The following is a 22,879-nucleotide window of genomic DNA, read 5'->3' as shown; positions in this document are numbered from 1 at the left end:
TGCTTGGGAAGGAAAAGCTCTTGCTCTTTATAAGGTTCCAATGGGGTTTCAATTGGATCATTGACTAGTCCTTTTGAAGTATAAACCATGTGGTTTGGGCCTTCCATTGGGGCGTTACAAATACACAAGTGGTGATAGATTTCTCGACATAAGTCTCATCTTTTACTAGAACCCTTTCAACTTAGCATTTCCTAAAAAGACACTGACATATGGTAGGCTGATCTTTGTAGATACTAAGAAATTTTGAATGGCACTTCACCATCCACTTTGCATCATCAGTATACTCCAGCATTCTAGAAATGCAGAATGAAAGCTCTACAACTCCCATAATCTATTATTCTACCTTATTTTTTTTTAGATAATTAAAGATTTTATTAAAAATTCAAAGGGCATGATACAAGTATATGCCATACGGGTAGCATACAATAGAAACAACTAATTAGAAATAGGAAAAGAGAGAGAAAATCATAGAAACTCAGCCCATCACAATCTACAGCAGCTACCCAAAGGAACAAAGTATCTAGTTAATAAAACATAAGAAGACCAAATGAAGAAGCGATTGTACCTGAGGAAGAATCCATAACCTGTTTTTACCGTCATACAAAATGAAACATACAATTTAAAATAGCAGCAAGTGCTAGATAGGTTCTGAAAAATATATAAACGAAAACAGATATCTTAGGAAGCCTCAGCAGCAGGTTGGGTCATTCCCAACTTCACCAACAGCTTACTCAAGGATTCTGGTGAGCATACCTGGTACTTAACTTTTCCAGAAGGCAAGACAAAGACTTCAGCCAATTCCAGCTTATCTGAAGTAAGACTTGTGCTGTCCATTGTCTTACTGAGCACTTTCAGTGCAAGCTCAACCGCTTCTTCCCTTGTGATTTCATCCTTGTAATCCTGCTTAAGCATTGATTGTGCCGCCTGGTTGTTTGCCCCAACTGCTGCAGCCTTCCAACCACCATAGTTTCCACTTGGGTCACTCATGTAAAGCTGGAAACCAAAATTTTTGTCCCAACCTGCAAACAGAAATGATACACCAAATGGACGGAGCCCACCAAATTGTGTGTAGCCTTGTTTGGTGTCACATAGAGATTGGACAAGCTGTTCAACAGGCATTGGCTCTTGGTAAGCAAATGTATAACGCTGGGCTTGGACCCTAGCCGTGTTGATAAGAATGTTGGCATCGGACATTATTCCAGCAACAGCACATGCCACATGGTCATCAATCTTATACATCTTCTCAGTTGATGTGGAAGTTTGAAGGAGTTTGGAAGTAACCTTCTTTTCGCCAACCAAAACAACTCCATCCTTTGATAAAATCCCTATAGCGGTTCCAGCATTTCCAATGGCCTCCATTGCATATTCAACTTGGTAGAGACGACCTTCTGGGGAGAATATCGTTGTACGGCTATCATACCTTCGAGACATTTTATATTGCACTGAAACAAAACAGAATTCATCAAAAGAGAAAAATCCCACAGTTCAAAGACAGTCCTTAGAATGGCATTATAAAAAAAATGAGTATGCATACTTTATGGTGCAGACACTATGCATTTTATCTCGGTAGCACACACCAGGAATCTCTCCCTACCTCAACTAACAAAATAAATATTAGTAGCCACTGGATGGTGTTTTCTTATTCTGAATGCCTAAACCATTCATGTTTAAGGGCCTTGGTCTTGGTGGTATGCTCCCTCCAGGTCTAAAGTTCAAATCCTCTTATGTGCAAACAATTTCTAGGGGCCATAGAGGAGTTTCCCCTTGAACTACCCGGGGTGCACTTAAGAAAAACTCCTTGCTGAGAACCCATGCAGCCCCGATATTAGTCAGGACTTGGTTCTCGGACACCCAGTGCTAATAAAAAATATTATCAAAATGATTCAATAAATTAGCCTTCTAACAGGAAAAGGGAAAACAAATAGATAATTACCAATAGCACTTACGATTTTTAAGCTACAACGTTTCTCCCCATGTGTGAATAACAGAAAGACGAAGCATCAATTCATGTAAGCTAAAATTATGGTATTATGACTTCGCTGAGTGACTAGGAGCACCAAAGATAGAAAAAAACAATGATGATGTTGGTCCGTTAAGTTCAGCAGTTTCTTTAGAAAACTATCATGTTTCGTACTGTAAAAGAAAATTAAAGCTGCTCGAAAGGTAACATGTAAAGTCACACTCGGAAACAAATTCACAATGACATCTATGTTCCATGCGATTATATCTTCAGTTTGAAGATCTTCGGCTAAGTCCCAAAAATTCCATTTTGTACACCTAATAGTACACATCAGATTTGAGCCAAGAGATCCAAACACAAAACAACAAGAGTAAAAATAGTTTTAGGGCATTTATAAACAACCAAGAAATTGAGGTAGCCAGGATCTGGTTCTTGTGAAAATCCACCTAAAATGATGAATTTGTCAAAAAATACGCCATAATGTACACAAAACAAAAGCACTCATTTACGAAAACAGCATGATTCTGCCATGGAAAGGAGAAAAGAAAAAAAAATACAAAAATAGCAGATAAGAAGCATATACAAGAAAGACACGAGAAGACAAGGAACAAGAATAAGAAACAAAAAGCAAACCGTAACAGAAAGGGGAAGCGGAGCTTCGAGATGCGTCGGCGTCTGTGTCACGACGAGAAGAGGAGCAGAAGATCCCGAATGTGTCGATTGGGAGTGACCGAACGGGGCATACTTATTTTCCGCAAAACGGCAGCCTTTTCGTTGTTTTTTTTTTTTTTTTTTTTCCATTTTTATTTTAATTTTTAGTTGGATGTGTTGATCAAATAAGTTTTTACCCTACATTTAATAGAATTGAGTAATGTTATATGCAGTTATAAAATATGTAAATACCGCATAATTATTATAAAAAAAAATACAATTTATTATTATATTAATTTTTTTCATATAGGTCGTGTATTATTTATTTTTTAAAGTGATTGCACTGTATTTACGTATTCACGATTACAACTATCATTTCTCATTTATTTAATATCTAAAAACAGATATTATTGTCTTGCCAATATAGGTTTATGAATATGAACATATTGTTTCGATTTTGGTTTTATAATAAACTAGACTTGAGTTTGATGAATAAATGAACTTGGTTGGATAGGAATTTAGAATGGAGTTTTAGCAAAATTCGAATGGGAGGATAGTATCGATTGGTTGAACTTTGTATCACTACTTTTATGACAACACTTAAATAAATTTATCTACTTATATTATAAAAGCGCATATCCTAATGTTTGGATCGGACATGCTTGATGATCCTAAGTATTGTGTTGGGCGAATTGAACCGTCACAATGCTCTTTATTAACATACAAGACCAAAAAATAACCGTTGCTCGAGATTAGCGAGCAAGGACAACTAGGCTAAGCACTACTCGAGATAACCAGCAACGTAGGCAAATAACCTTGCTCGGGATCACCATCAATGTTAGTCTAGCCACCACACTGCTAGGGATCACCAAGCATGACAGTCCAATCAAGAAGACTATTTTAGATAATCGAGCAGTGCAAGAAAATGACCCTTGAGAACTAGGCCAATTTAACCAACACAATGATTGGTATTAGCAAGCAACACAAAAATAAATAAATAAATAAATAAAATAACCCTTCCTCAAAATTACCAAGCAAGGACCGTCTTAGCTAAACCAAACAGTGCAAGAAAATAACTAACATACAACTCGGGATAACCGACCAACCAACATAGATCAAGAAAACCGAGCAGAGCTAGAAAATGACCCTTGTTAGTCAATCTATATTATATATATATTTCATCTAGCAAATGATATAACTATAAGAGCAATGGCAATGGTCTAGCCATTGCCAAGTCTAAATTTTGGTTAGAATTTCAAGTTTTAGATAGAGCCAAAACCTTTAGCTAAGTTAATCCACATTGAACTAGTCATTTTAAAGTAAAAATAATAATATAATATTATATATTTAAATAATAATGTTAAATACACAAACACACACAAAGGAACACCAAGCTTTGAGCAGCAAAGCTTATCCAAAAATGAAAACGAAAATAGAGACCCATGGGAGAGGCATGCGACGGAGTTGGGGCCCGCAAGTGGCTAGACAGAGGTCAGCTGCGCTGCACTAGACGAAATTGTCGTCGATCTGCATGGCCAAGTAACTGAGAGAGAGATAGAGTGATGAGAGAGAGAACGAAGTTAGATCAAAAAGAGTGGGCACGACGTCGAGGGGAAGAACCTCACTGTGAAACGCGACCATTAGAGGGGCTGATGTGCAGTACTCGATGGCATCTTCTGAGGCGATGTGGAGGTGTAGCTAGGCTCAGGTTGTGCAACGAGCTGAGAGCTCACACATGCTTTCTTTTCCTTTCCTAAAAACAGAGGTTGTGATTGTTGTGTAGTGCAGGAAATGTGGTTCGCATCACAGTTGTGATGACTTGGGCCATGACAGGAAAGGCTACCAGCCATGATGCTGTGGCTAGAGACGTCTACCCGATCATGGTTGAGGGAGTTGGGCTACGGTGGCTGAGCTTTGGCTGGGTGCGTGTTGATGCAGTGTGGAAACTTACGGAGCAAAAAAGAAGAAGAGCAAGAGAGAATTTGTGAGAGAGTGTGGCATGGTAAAGGCAAAGGCAGTTATGGAGATAAAGGAGATATAGAGCTTCGGCGTAGAGAAGAAGAAGAAAGAAATGAAAGAAAGAGAGAAATGAAAGAAATGGAAAGGTGGAGCAGATCGAGGGAGAAGAAAGAGACATTGGGGGGAGCGGAAATAATAAAATAACCATTTGGCTGAGCTACAGTCGCTGGCCAAGTTTGGAGGAAGGGATACAATAACTGTAGCTGAAAGCATAAACCAATGAACTTTGGCTAGTTCATTGTAGATGAATATTAGTGATTCTAGACAAAATTTGATGAGCCACTGGCATTTGGCTAGTTCTTAAATTTGATTCTAGGCCAATGCCAGTACTCTTAACATAATTAAATAACTTTTGAATGAGATTGTTCCTTTCTTAAAAAATAAAAAACATAATTAAATAACTAAATGTTTGTACAAATTTACAAAAATATATAAGCTTTTTGATTTAGAATTTGTTAGCATGATATGCTCTGTGTTTCCTTGTATATATTTCCTTACTTAGAATCTGTATAGGCTGTTAGCTTCCATACGTAGACAGATTTTCATTATTGTAATTTAGGCTTAATTCTAGCCGTGTATACTGCACATTAGTGCCTTTATAATGAACAGAAATACTCACAATGGAGGTATTCAATCCATTTGGCATGGTATCAAGAGCAGGTTACTAGCCTTACGATTTTTTATTTTTTTCTCTCAGGCTTTTCTCTTTGGAGTTCTTGGCGGCTTCTGTGCTGCTTTTTGGGTGTTGTTCTGGTGTTTCGGTGCAATCTGGGTGCCATCTTGGTTTCTCCTCTGTTTTTCGGTGCAGTCTGGTTGTGGGTTTGGTATTTTTTGTGACTTTCGGCTTCCTTATTGCGTGGCTCTGGTTCCAGGACCCTATTAGCACTTTCTATTGTTTTTTGCTTTGTGATTTTTGGTTGCCTCTTCAGATTTGGCTTTGTGGGTTGGTTCGGCAGTAGCTTATGTTTTTTTTCTGGTGTCGGCAGCAGATTCTTGTTCATTTTTGGGTGGCAACAGCTTCTTGTGTTTTTTTTTTCTAGTTCACTTTTGGGTGTCGGCAGCAAATTCTGGTTCACTTTGGGGTGTCGGCAACTTCTTTTATTCTTTTTTTATTGTCAGCATATTTCAGTTGAGCAGGTATCCTCTTTGTTGGGCGTGTGATTAATTTTTTTTCCTTACAAGCATCATGTCTTCCGATTCATTTACTGTAAAATTTACGCATAAAAATTATTCTACTTAAAAATTTCAATTTTGTTTATTTGTTATGGGAAAGGAGTTATGGGGTCATATTTATGGGAGTAATCCAGCTCCTACTAAGCTTCCTAAATTAGCTCAATGGAAGATCAAAAATGCTCGGGTGATGACATGGATTTTAATATCCGTTGATCCTCTTATTGTTCTTAATTTAAAGCCCTATAAGACTGCTAAATCTATGTGGGAATATTTAAACAAGGTGTATAATCAAGACCATCCGGCCCAACGGTCTCAATTAGAGTATGAAATTTCCAGTTATACTCAAGGCAATCTATCCATTCAGGATTATTTTTCTAGATTTAATAATCTCTAGGGAGAATTTACTGACATAATTTATGTCAAGGTACCAGAAGAGTCTCTCTATTGTGCAAGAAGTTCATAAGCAAAGCAAACGAGATCAATTTTTAATGAAGTTACGCCCTGAATTTGAGGTTACTCGCTCCAATTTGATGAATCGTGCTCTTGTGCCATCTTTGGATGTTTGTTTTGGGGAGTTACTTCGTGAGGAGCAGCGTCTTGCCACACAGGCTACTTATCAGTACGAAAAAATGATACCCAATGCAGTGGCTTATGTTGCTCAAGGAAAAGGCAAGGGACGAGACATGCAAACAGTTCAATGTTTCAGTTGCAAAGAATATGGTCATATCGCTAATAATTGTGCCCGGAAATCTTGCAACTACTATAAGAAGCCTGGGCATATTATCAAAGATTGTCTTACTCATCCTGAACATCGTCAGGCTAATGCTTATCAGGCTACTGTGGATTCCGCTTCTTCTACTTCTGTTGATGACTCATCTACTCTTACTATTGAGAAGGTTCAGCAGATTATTCTTTCAACTTTTTCAGCCTTAGGGCTGCAAGGTAATGATTTCATTTCTCCCTCCTGGCTTGTTGATTTGGATGCATCTAATCACATGACTAGTTCTTCTGATACACTTAGCAATGTTCTGCCTTATACTGGATTGGCACACATTCAGGTTGCTAATGGTAGTCAGTTACCTATTCATGCTATTAGGGATATGGATTCCAATGTTAGCGATATTTTTGTATCTCCTCAGCTTTCTACTAGTCTTATTTCAATGGGTCAATTGGTTGATAACAACTGTGATGTTCTTTTTTTTGTGATGGTTATCTTGTGCAGGATCAGGTGTCGGGCAAGATACTCACGAAATGGCCTAAAGTTGGACGTTTATTTCCTTTACATTTTTCCATTCTTGATGTCATTTCATTTACTTATAACACTGTGAACACTCAGTATGAAGTGTGGCACAAACGGTTAGGTCATCCTAATCCCGTTATTCTATCTCGTGTCATAAACTCTAGTTTGTTGGACAATAAAGATCAATTTTCTTCTCTCTCTTTTGATTGTTCCACATGTAAATTAGGCAAAAGTAAGTCTCTTGCTTTTCCTTCACATAGTAATCATGCTGAACGTTATTTCGATTTGATTCATAGTGATGTGTGGAGAATTTCTCTTGTTATCTCTCATGCAAATTATAAATATTTTGTTACGTTCATTGATGATTTTATGAAGTATACTTGGATTTAATTTCTTCGCTCAAAATCTAAGGTCTTCTTTGTCTTTCAACGATTTAATTTTCTTCTGGTATTAAAATTTTGCGGTCTGATTCAGGCGGTGAATACATGTCTCGTGAGTTTCATGATTTTCTTAACCAAAAAGGCATTATTTTACAGCATTCTTGTCCGCATACACCTCAACAAAATGGTGTTGCTGAACGGAAAAATAGACATTTGTTGGATGTTGTTTGTATGTTACTACTCCAATCCTCTGTTCCCCCTCAATTCTGGGTCGAAGCATTATCTACGGCTGTTTGTTTAATTAATAGACTACCATCCAGTGTCTTAAATTTTGAAAGTCCTCACTTTCATCTTTATCGTCAACATCCTAACTATCTTGATATGCATATTTTTTATTGTGTTTGCTTTGTTTATTTGCCTTCTTATGAACAACATAAGTTATATGCTCAATCTGTTAGGTGCGCTTTTATGGGTTATAGTGCTTCTCACAAAGACTATGTTTGCTATGATCCATGCTCTAATCGCTTTTGTATTTCTCGTCATATTGTGTTCTTTGAAAATCAATCCTTCTTTCCTTCTTCTGTTGAGTCTTTGACTGAGATGCATGATTTGCCTACTTTTGATGACTTGGTTACTTTTCCTGACCGATTCAAATCTGGACTTGTATATGAAAGACGACACCCTACTTTGCCCCTTCTTGAGCCTAGTCCGCCATCTAAGCCTGTTCAGATTGAATCTTCTACGAGTAATATGGCTACTACCACCGTTCCTCGTTGTTCCACCAAACCGGTATGGTTTCTCTCATCCCTCTCTTCATGCTACTTTGTCCTCCATTCCCATCCCGTCAGGTTATTCTGAGGCCGCTAAACATGATTGTTGGCGTGAGGCAATGGCCAAGGAACTTCGGGCTCTTCAGGATAATCATACATGGGATTTTGTCCCTTGTCCTGCTCAATTGAAAGCCATTGGTTGCAAATGGGTCTATTCCATCAAGCTGCGTTCTGATGGGACTCTGGATCGGTATAAGGCTCGGTTGGTTGCACTTGGTAATCGGCAAGAGTATGGAGTGGACTATGAGGAGACTTTTGCTTCGGTTGCCAAGATGACTATGGTTCAGACTATTCTCTCGGTTGCTGCCTCCCAAGGCTGGCCTCTTCATTAGATAGATGTCAAAAATGCATTTCTTTATGGTGATCTCAAAGAAAAAATCTACATGACCCTTCCCGCTGGTTTGTCCTCCTCTTCTTCCTCGGATGTCTGTAAATTGAAAAGATCATTGTATGGGCTGAAATAGGCTCCCCGAGCGTGGTTTGATAAATTCCGCTCCACTTTGCTTCAATTTTCCATCAAGCAAAGTGCCTATGATTCTTCTTTATTTTTTTGCACGACATCTCTTGGCATTGTTCTTCTTCTAGTTTATGTTGATGATATTGTTATTACTGGGATGGACTCTGCCCTGATCACCCAATTGCAGCATCATCTCCAGGCCTCCTTTCATATGAAGGATCTTGGTCCTCTTACTTACTTCTTGGGGTTGGAAGTCCATACCGATCCTTCTGGCATTTTTTTGAATCAGCATATATACACTCAGGATCATATTACTTTGGCCAGTCTTCAGGATACTTCTTATGTGGATACTCCTCTGGAAGTTAACACAAAGTATCGTCAGGAAGAGGGTGATCTCCTCTCTGACTACACTATGTATCGACAGTTAGTGGGGAGTCTGAACTATTTGACTATTACTCGCCCTGATATTTCCTTTGTTGTTCAGCAGGTGAGTCAGTTCATGCAGGCTCCACGTCATCTCCACTTGCCTGCAGTTCTTCATATCATTCGCTATCTCCGAGGTTGCCCTAGTCGTGGCATGTTCTTTCCTATTAGCACTCATCTTCGTCTTGTGGCTTACAGTGATGTTGATTGAGCAGGATATCCTGATATGCGCCGATCTGTTACGGGTCGGTGCCTGTTTCTTGGTGACTCCTTGATATCTTGAAAAAGTAAGAAACAGGATCGTGTATCCAAATCTTCTACTAAATCTGAATACCATGCAATGTCCGCTGCTTGTTCTGAGATTCTCTGGCTTCGAGGTCTTCTTATTGAAATTGGTTGTGTCCTCTCCTACACCTCTATATGCTGACAACACAAATGCCATTCAGATTGCTGCCAATCTTGTTTTTCATGAACGTACCAAACATATTGAGATGGATTGTAGACTCTCGTATCATTACACTTCCTCATATTTCTACTGACCTCCAAATCGCAAATGTGTTTACAAAGGCCATGACACGGCAACATCATCAATTTCTTGTTGACAAATTGATATTTTTTTACCACCCAGCATCAATTTGAGGGGAGATGTTTGCGTGATATGCTCTGTGTTTCCTTATTTATCTTTAGATCCTTGTATATATTTCCTTACTTAGAATCTATATAGGCTGTTAGTTTCCATATGTAGACAAATTTTCATTATTGTAATTTAGGCTTAATTCTAGCCGTATATACTGCACATTAGTGCCTTTATAATGAACGGAAATCCTCACAATGGAGGTATTCAATCCATTTGACAGAATTAACTTCTTTTAAGAAAACAATAATCCATCAAACAACTCAAACAAATTCAAGCACATTCTAATAATAAATATTTACACTAAGTTTAAATATTCAATAATCAACTCGACTCGATTAGCATCTTTTTAATGAACACAACAGGTATCCTTTAAAAAAAACTGAACGACCTTCTCAAAATCTTAATGCATGGATTGCTGCAAAATCATTCCTCAAAAATGATATATAAAAACTGAAAAAACGAGAGATTTAGACGTTTACACCAAACAAAATTTGCACATATATTAAAAAACTTAAAAAAGAAAAAAACCCTATAATATCTTTAAAATGCTAACATTATCTGTCACCAGAGCGGTTAGATTCATTTTTTTATCCTCTTTGACAACTTCCCATTCTTGACACCCAAGTATTTCTCCGTATCTTCGTCACCATCATCTCCTCCCTGCTTCTTTTCCTTGCTTCCAGATTCTTGGATTCTCTGTTGATTTAGAATATAAACCACCAAATAAGAATTAATCAATTAATAAAAAAACAGGTTCACAGAAACAACATAAGATGAAAAAATTTACCGAAGATAGAATGCAAAACTAGATTACGAGTTCGTGACAATATTTATTGCATTTTTTTTTTTTTTTTTTTTTTGAGTTTACCCTACAGTGCTAAACCAGATATAACCGAAAAAATAAAGGCAAGAAAACCAAAGGAATATTCAGTTGGACATAGTCAACAAGACCCTGGTGATTTCTATCAAGACCTGGCAGCCTGGTGAAAAATAGACGTAACAAGTAAAGAGAATAAAAGCAGACACCAAAATAACGAAGGATTTGGATATTGGTTGTGGAAACATCAGTAGGGCAAGAAGCCAATTCCAACAACTAAACCAGGTAGGTAAAGTAGGAGTTGGGAATTGACAAGCAAAACCAAAGATTCCAAGAAGATTTTTTTTTGAGAAAAAGATTCCAAGAAGATAATCAAACAGAAAACAGTTTCCACCCTGCACCCAACAGAACATTTAAGATAATGAGAAGGACAAACTCGATAATCACCAATAAAAAGACTAAGAATTATATATAGTAAAACAACTTAGATAAAACACACTCACTCGTTTGAAGTTTACAGAACTAGGCCACAATGGAAACAGTCACCTAAACTAAGACGAGTGTTGAGCGTAAAATCAATTATTCACTTTGGAATTCTCGCCGTCCAAATCAGGATGTTTTGAAGAAGGTGTTCAATCTCTCTAGGAGCTTACACAAAAACTGGGGACCTTATAACTGCAAGATTCAAGGAGGCAATCTACATGCAGTTTGGTGGAGCCTTAGAAATTTAGAATGGTTGGAAGGAAATGAAATGCTATCTGGGAAACTCCTCAAATCATGCATCAGATTCCAAACTAGAGGAACAAAGTCTTTTCAAGGAACTTTGATCTATAAAAACTTTGATCTAATAGCTTCTAGCTGTACTCATATTTCATTTTCATGTTTCCTCTTAAAAGTGTCTTGCTTCCATGGACTAGTTGATGCCAAGAACACAACGATTGCTAAGCAGAGATATTCAGTAATATGGCCACAGAAGTGTTTTGTTTTTTGGCTGCCCAGACACAGTTTCTATTATGTTATTTTCCCATTGTCTTAGTTTCTCTGGTAGAGTGCGTACCACTCTCTAATTTTGTGGCCCTACATTAGATAATTACAAAACAAGAAAGGGAGTAGCAGCTCCTATTTAACAGTACACAAAGTAATCCATATCAGGTCATTCAAGTTTTCTTCTCCATTGTGTTTTCAGATAAAATGTAATAAATAACAATCAGCCAACACATCTTTGTGCAGGGTCGATGGGGATGGAATGTATCTCATCCCTATTGTCAGCACAAGTATTCTTGATATTGATCATCCAAATTAAAACCTTAAATATAATTTATTACCCTTCGAGATATTCTTTTGGCCTCAGCAACACGCTCCATCAATAGCAAGGCTTCCTCTAGTTGAAAAGGAAGTTCTGTAAACTTCATGCCTGAAAAATATACCAAAAAAAATGAGACTCTTTTTGCAACATCTCTCTTCAGAGAAACATGACATGTTGCCTACCAAGGCAATTCTCTATCTTTGAAAAGGATTCCAGCTCATAACTATCCACTAGAGAGATCGCAACACCCAGTCGTCCTGCACGGGCAGTTCTTCCCACTCTATGGATATAATCCTGTGTCACATGTGATTAGCAAACCAGGGCATATGGAACAGGAGCAGAAAGAAAAACTTACACAATTCATTTCATTAGTTATCATCCAAATAAAATAAAAGACAACAAGAAGAAAGGATCGAGATGCATGATTTCAAGTAGCATTTTAACCAACAAAAACTCAAAGAAAGGGAAAAATGATATACACAAATATATACAAGCGTGTAGGAAAATGTCCAAGGGAAGGAACTCAGCTGCCACTTTGTAAATCAAAGCCAGAACAAGAACCACAATTATTCGACTATGCAACACTAAAAAGCTAATGAATAATTTGTCTAGAAAAATTGTCATCCACCATCAATTGAAGAATTGCAAGCTCTAAGTCTGATATTTGTGCACTTCAGATCTTTTGTGTGAGAAAGAATAATGAAAGGTCCATATAAAGAAGGGCCAAGTAAAACAAACTCTGCAGAAAGCAAACAAGAATTTTGGTATTTGAGTTTAAAGGCCTGGTGTATACGGTTTCTGTTTAAGATACATTCAAAAGGATCCGTTTATGAGGGCTCAAACTTCTCAAAAGCTTCAAAAAAGTACACAAGTGCTTTAAAAAGCAACTTGGCACTACTTCTTAAAAGCTGCATAAAAAACTGGATCCACTTCACAAATTCAACAAAAATCCCCCATCAAGTAGGCTGTGATACGATAGAAATACCACGATATACCCTCTCAATGAATTACATATGAAAACTTTGAAAAGGCAATATCCAGGAAAGGCCACAAACAAAAAAATGAGAAACTTATGAGAAGTACAAAGTAACAAAAAGAAAGCCAAAAAGGCGAGCCTAACCTTGGGGCTTTCAGGGATATCATAATTGATGACAATATCGACGCATGGAAAGTCAAGTCCTCTACTTGCCACATTAGTACATATAAGAATATTGCACTTTCCCTCCTTAAACTGATTCAAGGCTTCAAGTCTCCTTGGCTGTCAAAATAGTTCACTAAAAAAGTTATGACAACATTGAATTAACCTCAAACAAGAAAGAATAAATCAAAGAACAAAAATAAAAAAAGAAAGGTGAGAAGGGATTACCAACACACTTAAAAGATCTAAAAATTTAACTGTACATGCTTCATTTAAATTAACAAATAGCACCTGGGTCATTTTGCCACTAATTGAAATGGCCCTAAGTCCAAGATTTCGTAGAAACAGAGCAATCAAACGTGTTGCGCCGCATGTACGCGTAAAAACCATTGTTGAAAATCCACGTTTCTCACTCAAAACATATACAAGCTGGCAATCCTGTGAAAACAATGAATAGGAACATATTACCAAGAAGATACCAAAGGCCAACAGCATAGAACAGCAAGAATTATGCACAAGAAACCAAGGATCCACTTAATTTGACATAAAAAGTTTACCAGAAAACATGTTTTGGTATTTTCTGGTTTTTGGGGTGGCTTAAAATATTCTTCATTTATAAATCATTTTTCATTTATATCACTAAATTTAAAGTAAAACAATATTATTGGACTCTATACTCTGTCACATGGCTTTAGAGACAGCCTTTAACTAAAAAAGGGTACCTTTCTTTGGGTTAAAAAGTACGTAGGAATGCTTAGTTAAGGAAAACCAAAATAATTTTCCAAATACCATTAGTAGTCATAAATTCTGATTTATTGGTGCTAATTACTAGCCATCATACTCAGCATACAAATCTAGACTTTAACATCACACTTCGAGAAGAAGTTTGACAATAAAAAAGTAAGAACCTTGTACTTAGAAGGCACCAAGTAATAATGCTGGTTTAGTGTGTCGACTGTTGAATATTTAGATGCTACTTCAATCTGAAATATTCCAGAAACTGACAATTGTTAGATGTGAAGGTAATTAGTGAAAATTGAAATTAAGAACAAAAGACTAAGCATCGTTACCTTCACAGGATTTCTTAGACAAACCCTTTGGAGCTTCTGAACCTGAAAATAAATCAGTGTGCATGAATTACAACATAACCGAGAAAATATATGCTTTTCATCGAAATTGCATATCTATATGGAGGACTAAAACAACATATATCTTTTTCATCCATACATTATAGCAGAAAATTAATACCTTTCGTGTCATTGTGGCAGAAAATAAATATGTTTTCCGCTCACGAGGGACAAGATCTAAAATTTCATCGATTGACTTCTGAAATTTGTCCTCCAATAAGCAATCCGCCTCATCCAAAACCTGAGAGGAAGGGAAAGTAGGATTTTCATCACATTGAGGAATGACTTGCACTAATGTTGATACCACGACCGAAAAGGATACAATAAATTAAAGAAATATACCGTACACAACTAAAAAGATCAAAATACATTAGAGTTGTGAATTGCAAAGTATTTAGAAGGAATAGCTACTGCACTTTGTCACCATAATGTCTGGACTTTTGTTGTGTATATAGTTTATGACCAGCAAACAAAATAATTTACCCCAACAAAACATGGAAATGATATAATCTGTGTGTGTAAATACAAATATAGATACACACATTCAGAAACGCTTTAGGCCTTATGACTATCAAATTCCACAGAGTACAAAATGTTGATTCTCATTTTCTTTGTAGCATGTTTGACCCACACTATAATGTAAATAATACAAATGAAAGAGATATAAAAATAATTTGAAAATGTGAGCCTCCATGTTTGCCATGTCTCTTAAAGCATCATTAAGAGATCAGTGACAGATATACACTAGGTAAAAGAAAGAAAACATACTAAATAAAAAATAAATAAAAAAAAGAAAGAAAGAAAACATAAGCACAAAAATTATATACATAACAAGAAATCTCCCCATAAGTATTCTGATAATTATTAATTAACTATCAGTCATATCCATTTTTATGTATCTTACCATGCCCATGTTCTGCGTTGTTATTGGCACTTCCTAGATTATGCTAAACAAAGCAAACTCATTGCTGAAGGAAGCGGTAGTTTGTGCTTTCACTGAATACTTTTTGTTCGATCTATGTATCTTTAAACGTTCAATATACGTTACTAACCTTACACAAGAATAAGTCACACAAGGCCATAAGAGATAAGATTTTAATTCAAGATTTGACATGTCAATGGTTTCAATATGCATTACCAGACACAACTTCTCAAGTTCTCCTTGCTTGGGAAGTGAACTTTCAAGATTTTGTCCAAGAAATTCCGTGGTTAAGAAGGAATTGTTTGAAAAACAATTTTTTTTTTTTTTTTAATTTTCATTGACTGGCATTTCAAGCAGTAGCCATTACACGCAACTTTCAAATTTCTATTCCTAGTAAAGGAAATGTAGTTTCAAGATTTTCTTGAAGCATTTCAAACTTTTTTTATACAAGCAAGATAATATAAAGCTTTAGTTGGGATGGGGTGATTGAGAAAATTGAAAGGAGGTTGGCTGGTTGGAAGATGATTAACTTATCTAAAAGGGGAAGATTAACTCTAATAAAAAGTACTTTGTCTAATCTTCCCACTTATTTCTTATCTCTTTTTCCGTTGCCGGCAAGGGGTAGAAAGAAGAATTGAGAGTTTATTTCGGAATTTTTTATGGGCTGGTAAAGGAGAAGAAAAAAAGTCCCATTTGGTTAGTTGGAAGAAGGTATGTCAAACGATTGATTGTGGTGGGTTGGGGATAAAAACAAAAAACTTGAGATTGTTTAATAGAGCATTACTTGGGAAATGGCTTTGGAGATACCACTTGGAAAGAAATGCCTAATGGAGAAATGTTATGATGTAAAATATGGTAGTTCGTGGAGAGATTGGTGCTCAAAAGATACAAGAGGTGCATATGGGGTGAGTTTGTGGAAGTTCATTAGGATAGGATGGGGGGAATTGTCTAATCATATTAGATTAAAGGTGGGAGATGGGAAGAGGATACTTTTCTGGCATCACTTGTGGTATGGGGAGTCTACACTAAAATTGGAGGATACTTTTCTGGCATGACTTGTGGTGTGGGGAGTCTACACTTGTTGGATTTTCCCTCTCTTTTCAGAATTGCAAGGGATCAAAATGCAGCTGTGGGATATTCTTTCTTTTGCATTGACAATAACATTCAGTGGAATGTTAACTTCTTTAGGGATGTTCATGACTGGGAAGTGGATGATTTTCTGGAAAGACTTTACAGTTCAAAGTTGATGCTAGAAAGGGAGGAAAGCATGCTGTGGGTTCCTGCAGGAAATTCTAAGCTCTCAGTTTCCTCTTTTTACAGCATAACCAGTCACAGGAGCTGTGAATTCCCCTGGAAAAACGTATGGAAAGTGAAAGTTCCTTCCAAGGTCGCCTTTTTCTGTTGGGTGGCATCCCCGGGTAAAGTGTTGACAACTGAAAATCTTAGAAGGAGTGGTATGTACATTGCTGATTGGTGTGTCATCTGCAAGAATGATGGAATCTGTTAATCATCTCTTTATTCATTTTGAAGTGGCCTGGTTCTTGTGGAATGAGGTTTTGAATCGGTTTGGTCTTCTTTGGGTAATGCCGAGGAAGCGGTGGATTATTGGTAGGGTGGATGGGATTGAAGGGTAGCAAGAATGCTGTTGATATTTGGAAGATGATTCTTTCTTGTATCATGTGGTGTCTATTGCTTGAAAGGAATGGGAGATGCTTTGAAGACAAAGAACGTTCATTAGGAGACCTAAGGGATTTTTTCTTTAGTACTTTTGAGTTTGTGGGCTAAAACTTTTGTAATGGTTGATAATTTCCAGAATTTGTTTTAGATTTCCTTTTGGTATCAGAAAGCAGTAGGTATTTCTTTTGTATACGTCCTGTGTACTTGGGCTTATGCCTATTCGTGGGGATAAAAACTCTTATTACTTATAAAAAAATAAAATAAAGCTTTAGTTTCTAAAAGTATGAGGCATTTTGGTGCACATACATCAATTCTTCCATATTAATGTCAAAGATTCTGATTGATCTTATCATTTGAAATCCATAAATAAGTTCATCAACCTTGTATAAAATTGTTCCACACAACTACAGCTTCCATCAATGTCTCCATACTACATACAATAAAAGACGTTGCACATAGCACCAATAAACTAAACATGTAGGCATGCATCTACAAAAGAAAGTGTGTGACTGACATGAAATAAGAAAACTGTACCAAATACTTCAATGCATGAAAGGAAAAACCTTTTGTGTTGGATAGATGATCAACAAGGCGTCCCGGCGTTCCGACCTACATGGAAAAGAAGTTTCTGAAAATATAACCCCATTTAAAAAACTAATAAAAAATGGTAGTAAAACTTGATTTACAGATTCAGAAACTGAAATAATAAATCCATTTTAAAATGTCCAAGAAAATTCAGCAGATATCTCATAGGTGAACATGCAGCTCTTTTGTTTTTGTTTTTTTTTTGTTTTTGGTGGGTAAGTTGCATAGTGATACGAATGAACTTGTGAACATGAAGCTCTTTTGTAACTAAGTTGAATGGTACCAGTACAAAATATCCTCTATATTCAAATTATCAATAGACGTACCAAATATCATTTTGATTTTATTTGACATCAAAGGAAGTTCAGAAAGGAAACTGCCAATTAACGATTTTCCAAGACAAGAACCCCTAAGGGTTGGCTCAAGTGGTAAAGGGCTTGGGCTTGGGGGTATGCTCACCCTAAGTCTAAGGTTCAAATGCCCTTGGGTGCAAACAATCTCTAGGGGCCATCGGACTGGGGAATTTTTCCCTTGAATTACCCGATGTGCACTTGAAGAATACTCGTTGCCGAGGGTCTGTGCACCCCTGAGATTAGTCGGGACGTTGATCCCGGACACCCGGTGCCAATAAGAAAAACAATTTGCCAAGACAAGAAATACATGCTTAGGTTTATTATAGAGTAAGAGGGCCAAGAAATCATATCTAAAAGTTCAAAACGTTGAAGTGAAAGTGAAAGGATAAATTACTTTAATTAACCATAAACTAAAAAACAAAATTGCCTAAGAGGAGCACAAGCAAACCATGGAACTATATGAAACAAACACCATGGGAACGTAAAAAGCCAAACTATCATGAAAACTTTCAATGATTGGTAGATGCCATTCATTCAAGCGAAATGATATATGTTAATTTTGATAATCCCTAATGGAAAGCATTGATAGGCTTGGTTAAAAAATACTACTATAATCGCAAGGAAAAAAAAACCCCTTTGAAACATTTCTTAATACTTGGTTTGGCTTCTTTCAACAAAATTCAAAAGTAAAAGGTACAGTACGAAATATAGAAAACATAGAAAATGCTTATCAACCACCAACAGATTATCATAGGCTTTCAACCCCACATAAAACATATGACAAAAGAAACAAAAATTCACATTTTCTCAGTTATGCAGAAATTTATGCCCTTGTACAAATTATCAAGTAAAACAAAGTACACTTACAATAATGTGTGGAAGCCTTGCAAGGTTGATATACTGTTCCATTATGTCTTCCTCCCCAACAAGCTACAGAGAATTTGTTAAATATGGTTATTAAAAAAAGGCAAACTTTACAAGAAACTTCTATCAAATCTCAATATCACACAGACTGAACTGGATAATCTTAGCATCAAAAGCTTAGCAACCAAAAGAAGACTTTTTCTTGAATTTGCTCATATTCTTATATCTAAACACAAACTTCCATTGAAACATCACTTGGCAAAAGAAGAAATGAACAATAAACATAATACAAACATAAATTGTACAATCTAAGTTACCTATCAACATATAACAAACTCCATATGCTTCATCTAACAATGTGCTTTTTTTACATATCAAGACAATTAAGACTTCTTGGTTCAGGATCTTTAGAAAATTCAGCACTAGATAAGATTTATTGATGAGTTCTTGAATGCTTATGGAATGTCATTGAACTCCTTTTCTAGATATTTTGACAGATTACAATAAAACCTTAAGCCATTGACAATCCTCCTAAATCAAGAAAGAAACTAACAAATAAAGAGAGAAAATACTCCAAAACTTAAAAGAAGACTCGTCTGAGAAAAAGTCTATCAACAAATCAAAAATTACCAGAATACCCATACTTTAATATAACGTAATAACAACCAAACCAACAGGGGCCAACGTAAGACCATGATTTCAAAAAAACTTTGGTTTTAGGTTCGCTCTTTTGGGACCCTCTTGCCGATTGCATCTTCTATTAGAAGTACAAACAAAATTATAAGCATTGAATTTTTCGGCCAAGATCTAGCATATGATGTAAAGAGCATAATAAAGGATCAACGATGGTCAGCGTACTGAATAAAAATTTCACATTCAACTGATGGAAGTCAAAACAATCAACTTCGAGGATTTTATGTTCTAGCTTTTCTAATTATAAAACTTGTATTCCGTTATAAAAGAAATTAATAGCCCCTTGTACAGGATAACTAGATGGCATAGAATTGTAGAACATTGATAGTTGCATATTTGTTAGCATGAATAAAAAAAGTGCAACAACTAGAGTATAAATTTCATTCCACAGAAGCAAAACTACATTGCATCATGTGGTCAATATATCCAATGAATAGGATAAATATAAAATCAAAGAAGTAACAGGTCTCTCTGGAGACCAATTTCAGCCAAAATCTCACCACTGCACACTTAATACCAAAGCCTGATCCTAACGCTTTGAACTGATCGGCAATCTGAATTGCAAGTTCCCTATTAAAAATAAGAGATCAGTGGAAGCAAAAGAGAATAAACTGAATTTTTTCAAATTGAAACACCTTCCTAGAAAATGAAATAAAAAAATGTCCTGTAACAATCAAACAAGAGTTAGATACCAGACCTCGTAGGGGACACCACACAAGCAAAAAATGCTGGTTGAGATTCTAAAAGGGCTTGCAAAATGGGAAGAACAAAAGCTCCTGTCTTACCCGAACCTGTTTGTGCTAGCCCAATCAAGTCTTTTCCTGAAATTGAAAAATCCAAAAAGGCAAAAATAATGGAGTTGTTTATAAAAATACAGAATTATGTGGACAAGCACATAGATCGGTAATTCCACTTGGTAGACAAAACATGTATGAAAAGATGCTAAATCAATAGAGGATACTGAAATTTAAAAATTAGAAACAGTACTAAGGAAATTAACCCACAACAAGATAGTAAAAAATTAATCAATGAGAGAATGAACCATGAAGCGCGTGAGGAATTGCTTCGGCTTGTATCTTCGATGGAGTTTTCCATCCCAAATTTTCGCAAGCCTCCACCAATTTGTCACATACTCCCAAATCCGTAAATGTCTTAATTACTGAAATGTCTTCTGCCATTCTCGATAACTTTCTATGTCACGCCCCGTACCCGGGGCCGAAACCTTTTAGCCTGAAATCCACAATACATTGCTCCTGAGAAGCTTTCGGTACCGAGAGGAGCAAAACAGAGAGCTTGAGAGAGAAAATACAACGCGACAGAGAGGGATTTCAGACTCACCGTGAGAGAGAGAAAGCAAGGCCGACGGCGATGGTGGCTGGGCTGAGGTTGACGGCGCTAACGGACCTTCTCTTTGCGTGGTCGTGGAAGAAGCACAACGGTGAAGTGGCCCGCGGCGGTTTCTGTGGCCGAACGAGCACTTCCCCGTGGCGGTCGACAGTGAACACAAACGAAAGACGCAGGGAACTCTTGTTACTCACGGGCGGAGGGAGAGAAGGAACACGTGCGGAGGGATGAGGTAAGGATTTACCGACCGGTGTCCTCCGGTGTTTCCAGGCTGTTTCCGGTGAGGTGGGTGCGTCGGCGGGATGGGTTTCTTGGTGTGCTGTGTAGAAATATTATATTTCACGTGGGGGGAGGCTTCTGGCCGCAAGAGAATTGTTGGTTTGATGGAGGGAATACTGTGGGAAAAAGAGTGCATACGAGGGTTTTGGAGCGTGATCGGGTTCCAAGGTAGGAATTTTTTTTAGGAATTTTCCAATTTTTCAGTTTCTAATACAGTTTCCAATTTTCCAAATATAGTTTCTAATTTTTCAATTATAACCGAGATAATTATAATTACATATTCTATATCGATAATTGAAAGGAATTTTTGCATTACAAGGAATCTAGAAAAAAATAATGGATAATTTTTCATCGTAATTGAAAGATGGTCTAATTTTTGGTGGAACCACTCATAATTTAGAATTTTTTAATCAAATAAATTTTTAAAATAGTAACGTTGAGAATTTTATAATCTACAGAAAATAATTTGAATGGTGCATTTTATAATAAAAATGAATATTTTTTATTGAATAATATAAATTTTGAAAAAAATATAAATTTTTAATTTTGTGATTTTAATATGTTTATGGGTGCACATATTTGCAATAATGAAATTTACTTTAAAACAACATTTATTTTAGTAAAAAATATCAACAACAAAGTAATATTAGGAACAAATATTTTTCAAAATTTTTTTTTTTTTGGTAAATAGACAAACATCTTCATTCACATAGAGAATTGGTTGTCAACCATTACAAGTGAATAAATACAAAGTGCCACAACATCTATGACAAGCAACTCTAAATTAAGCCTCACTGTCTCTTGAGCTAATGTATGTGTCACCTTATTGACCTCCATTTTTACATGTATTAATTGCCAATTAGAATTAGTAAAGAGACACTTAAATATCATGCACCAATGGACTAATGCTTCTAGAACCAGACTCCTTAGCATTAATAGCATTAACAACTTGGAGTGAGTCACCTTCAAATAAACATGATTGCAATCCAAATTCTTTGCATAACATGGCAACTTCAAAAGACCCTGAGCTTCAACTAGAAATGGTTCTAAGCAAAAGGACATTGGCTTCATTAGACTAGCCAGTACCATACCATCACAATCACGCAATATCACTTCAATACCAATCATATTAGAAGCATGATTAGTAGCTATGTCCCAATTGACTTTAATGCATGCAGCTGGTGGAGCCTTCCAGTGTAAATTCATAGACAGTGATGGGGAAGAGGATGTCTGTGCAATCTGCATTGCCTCTTGAAATGCACCAAGATCATTCTTAGCATGATTGAATAACCCTACTGGGTACAAGAACACCTCTTCATGAATTCATTTATTCCTCCTAGACCATAAAGCTCTAGCAACAAATGCAAACAAAGCTAAAGCCTGCACTGACCATCTTGATATCGCTGTTGTAAAATCTGTCCAAAATTAGCATCTATGATTGAGGCCTTCTGAATTGCTTTATTGCCAAATATCCAAACATCCCTGACTGCAGGGCAATACCACAACACATGACCTAGAGTTTCATCATCTCTCAAACAAATAGGACACTTAGGATCAGCAACAACATTCATTTTAAACAAATTCTATTTTGTTGGCAATGAATCAGTACAAGCACTCCACATGAAAACCTTGACAGCATTTGTAATAGGCAAAGTCCAAATTTTTTTCCATAACAGATCACAATCCCATCTGCTAAAAGATTCCCCATTTCTCATAATTTGAAGGTAGTAAGGTACATATGCAAATGATATGCATGCTTAACAGAGTAAATGCCATTGTTAGTGCTCTTCCAAACCAACTTTTCTGCACTGTTAAATAGGCTTATGGGTATCTTCAATATTGCAAAAATGACAATTTCATTAAAAGCATTCTGTAATAAATTCACATCCCACCAACTCGTATGCTCATCTGTGAGGGTTGCCACCATAGCTTCATCTAGTAAGACTTGGATTGGAGTTTGTATTTTACTAGTACTAACACTTGGCAGCCATTTATCTTGCCATA

The 22,879-nt window shown here is 36.5% G+C and overlaps 3 protein-coding genes across 5 annotated transcripts; 1 reads left to right on the top strand and 2 right to left on the bottom strand.

The window, feature by feature from the left end:
* Window positions 1–465: 465 nt before the first annotated feature.
* On the bottom strand, window positions 466–2,754 carry LOC122318962 (proteasome subunit alpha type-4). 2 transcript variants are annotated; one of them, XM_043136759.1, is made up of 2 exons: window positions 2,600–2,754; window positions 466–1,442 (listed from the first exon to the last, which is right to left on the bottom strand). In XM_043136759.1, exon 2 carries the CDS (start codon window positions 1,429–1,431, stop codon window positions 679–681), a length of 753 nt encoding a protein of 250 aa, XP_042992693.1. In that variant the 5' UTR covers window positions 1,432–1,442; window positions 2,600–2,754; the 3' UTR covers window positions 466–678. The 2 variants fall into 2 exon arrangements, with proteins under 2 accessions (XP_042992693.1, XP_042992692.1); XM_043136758.1 differs by having other exon boundaries at window positions 2,594–2,752.
* A 3,537-nt stretch (window positions 2,755–6,291) lies between these two features.
* On the top strand, window positions 6,292–9,344 carry LOC122274389. The gene is made up of 5 exons (XM_043083431.1): window positions 6,292–6,915; window positions 7,026–7,159; window positions 7,882–8,168; window positions 8,272–8,568; window positions 8,839–9,344. The coding sequence occupies exons 1-5, from the start codon at window positions 6,292–6,294 to the stop codon at window positions 9,342–9,344; spliced, it is 1,848 nt and encodes a 615-aa protein (XP_042939365.1).
* A 686-nt stretch (window positions 9,345–10,030) lies between these two features.
* On the bottom strand, window positions 10,031–21,045 carry LOC122319170 (DEAD-box ATP-dependent RNA helicase 10-like). Of its 2 annotated transcripts, XM_043137113.1 has the most exons (14): window positions 20,591–21,045; window positions 20,295–20,482; window positions 19,950–20,073; window positions 19,753–19,822; window positions 18,563–18,625; window positions 17,292–17,366; window positions 14,280–14,399; window positions 14,102–14,143; window positions 13,940–14,014; window positions 13,323–13,469; window positions 13,014–13,151; window positions 12,076–12,187; window positions 11,913–12,001; window positions 10,031–10,466 (listed from the first exon to the last, which is right to left on the bottom strand). In XM_043137113.1, the coding sequence occupies exons 2-14, from the start codon at window positions 20,428–20,430 to the stop codon at window positions 10,350–10,352; spliced, it is 1,308 nt and encodes a 435-aa protein (XP_042993047.1). In that variant the 5' UTR covers window positions 20,431–20,482; window positions 20,591–21,045; the 3' UTR covers window positions 10,031–10,349. The 2 variants fall into 2 exon arrangements, with proteins under 2 accessions (XP_042993047.1, XP_042993048.1); XM_043137114.1 differs by lacking the exon at window positions 20,591–21,045 and having other exon boundaries at window positions 20,038–20,073; window positions 20,295–20,480.
* Between the last annotated feature and the right edge of the window lie 1,834 nt (window positions 21,046–22,879).

This window comes from Carya illinoinensis, chromosome 8, assembly GCF_018687715.1.
Source record: "Carya illinoinensis cultivar Pawnee chromosome 8, C.illinoinensisPawnee_v1, whole genome shotgun sequence".
Classification (NCBI taxonomy): domain Eukaryota; kingdom Viridiplantae; phylum Streptophyta; class Magnoliopsida; order Fagales; family Juglandaceae; genus Carya; species Carya illinoinensis.
Note: the sequence above shows the minus strand (reverse complement) of the source record. Positions and strands in the feature narration are given on the sequence as shown.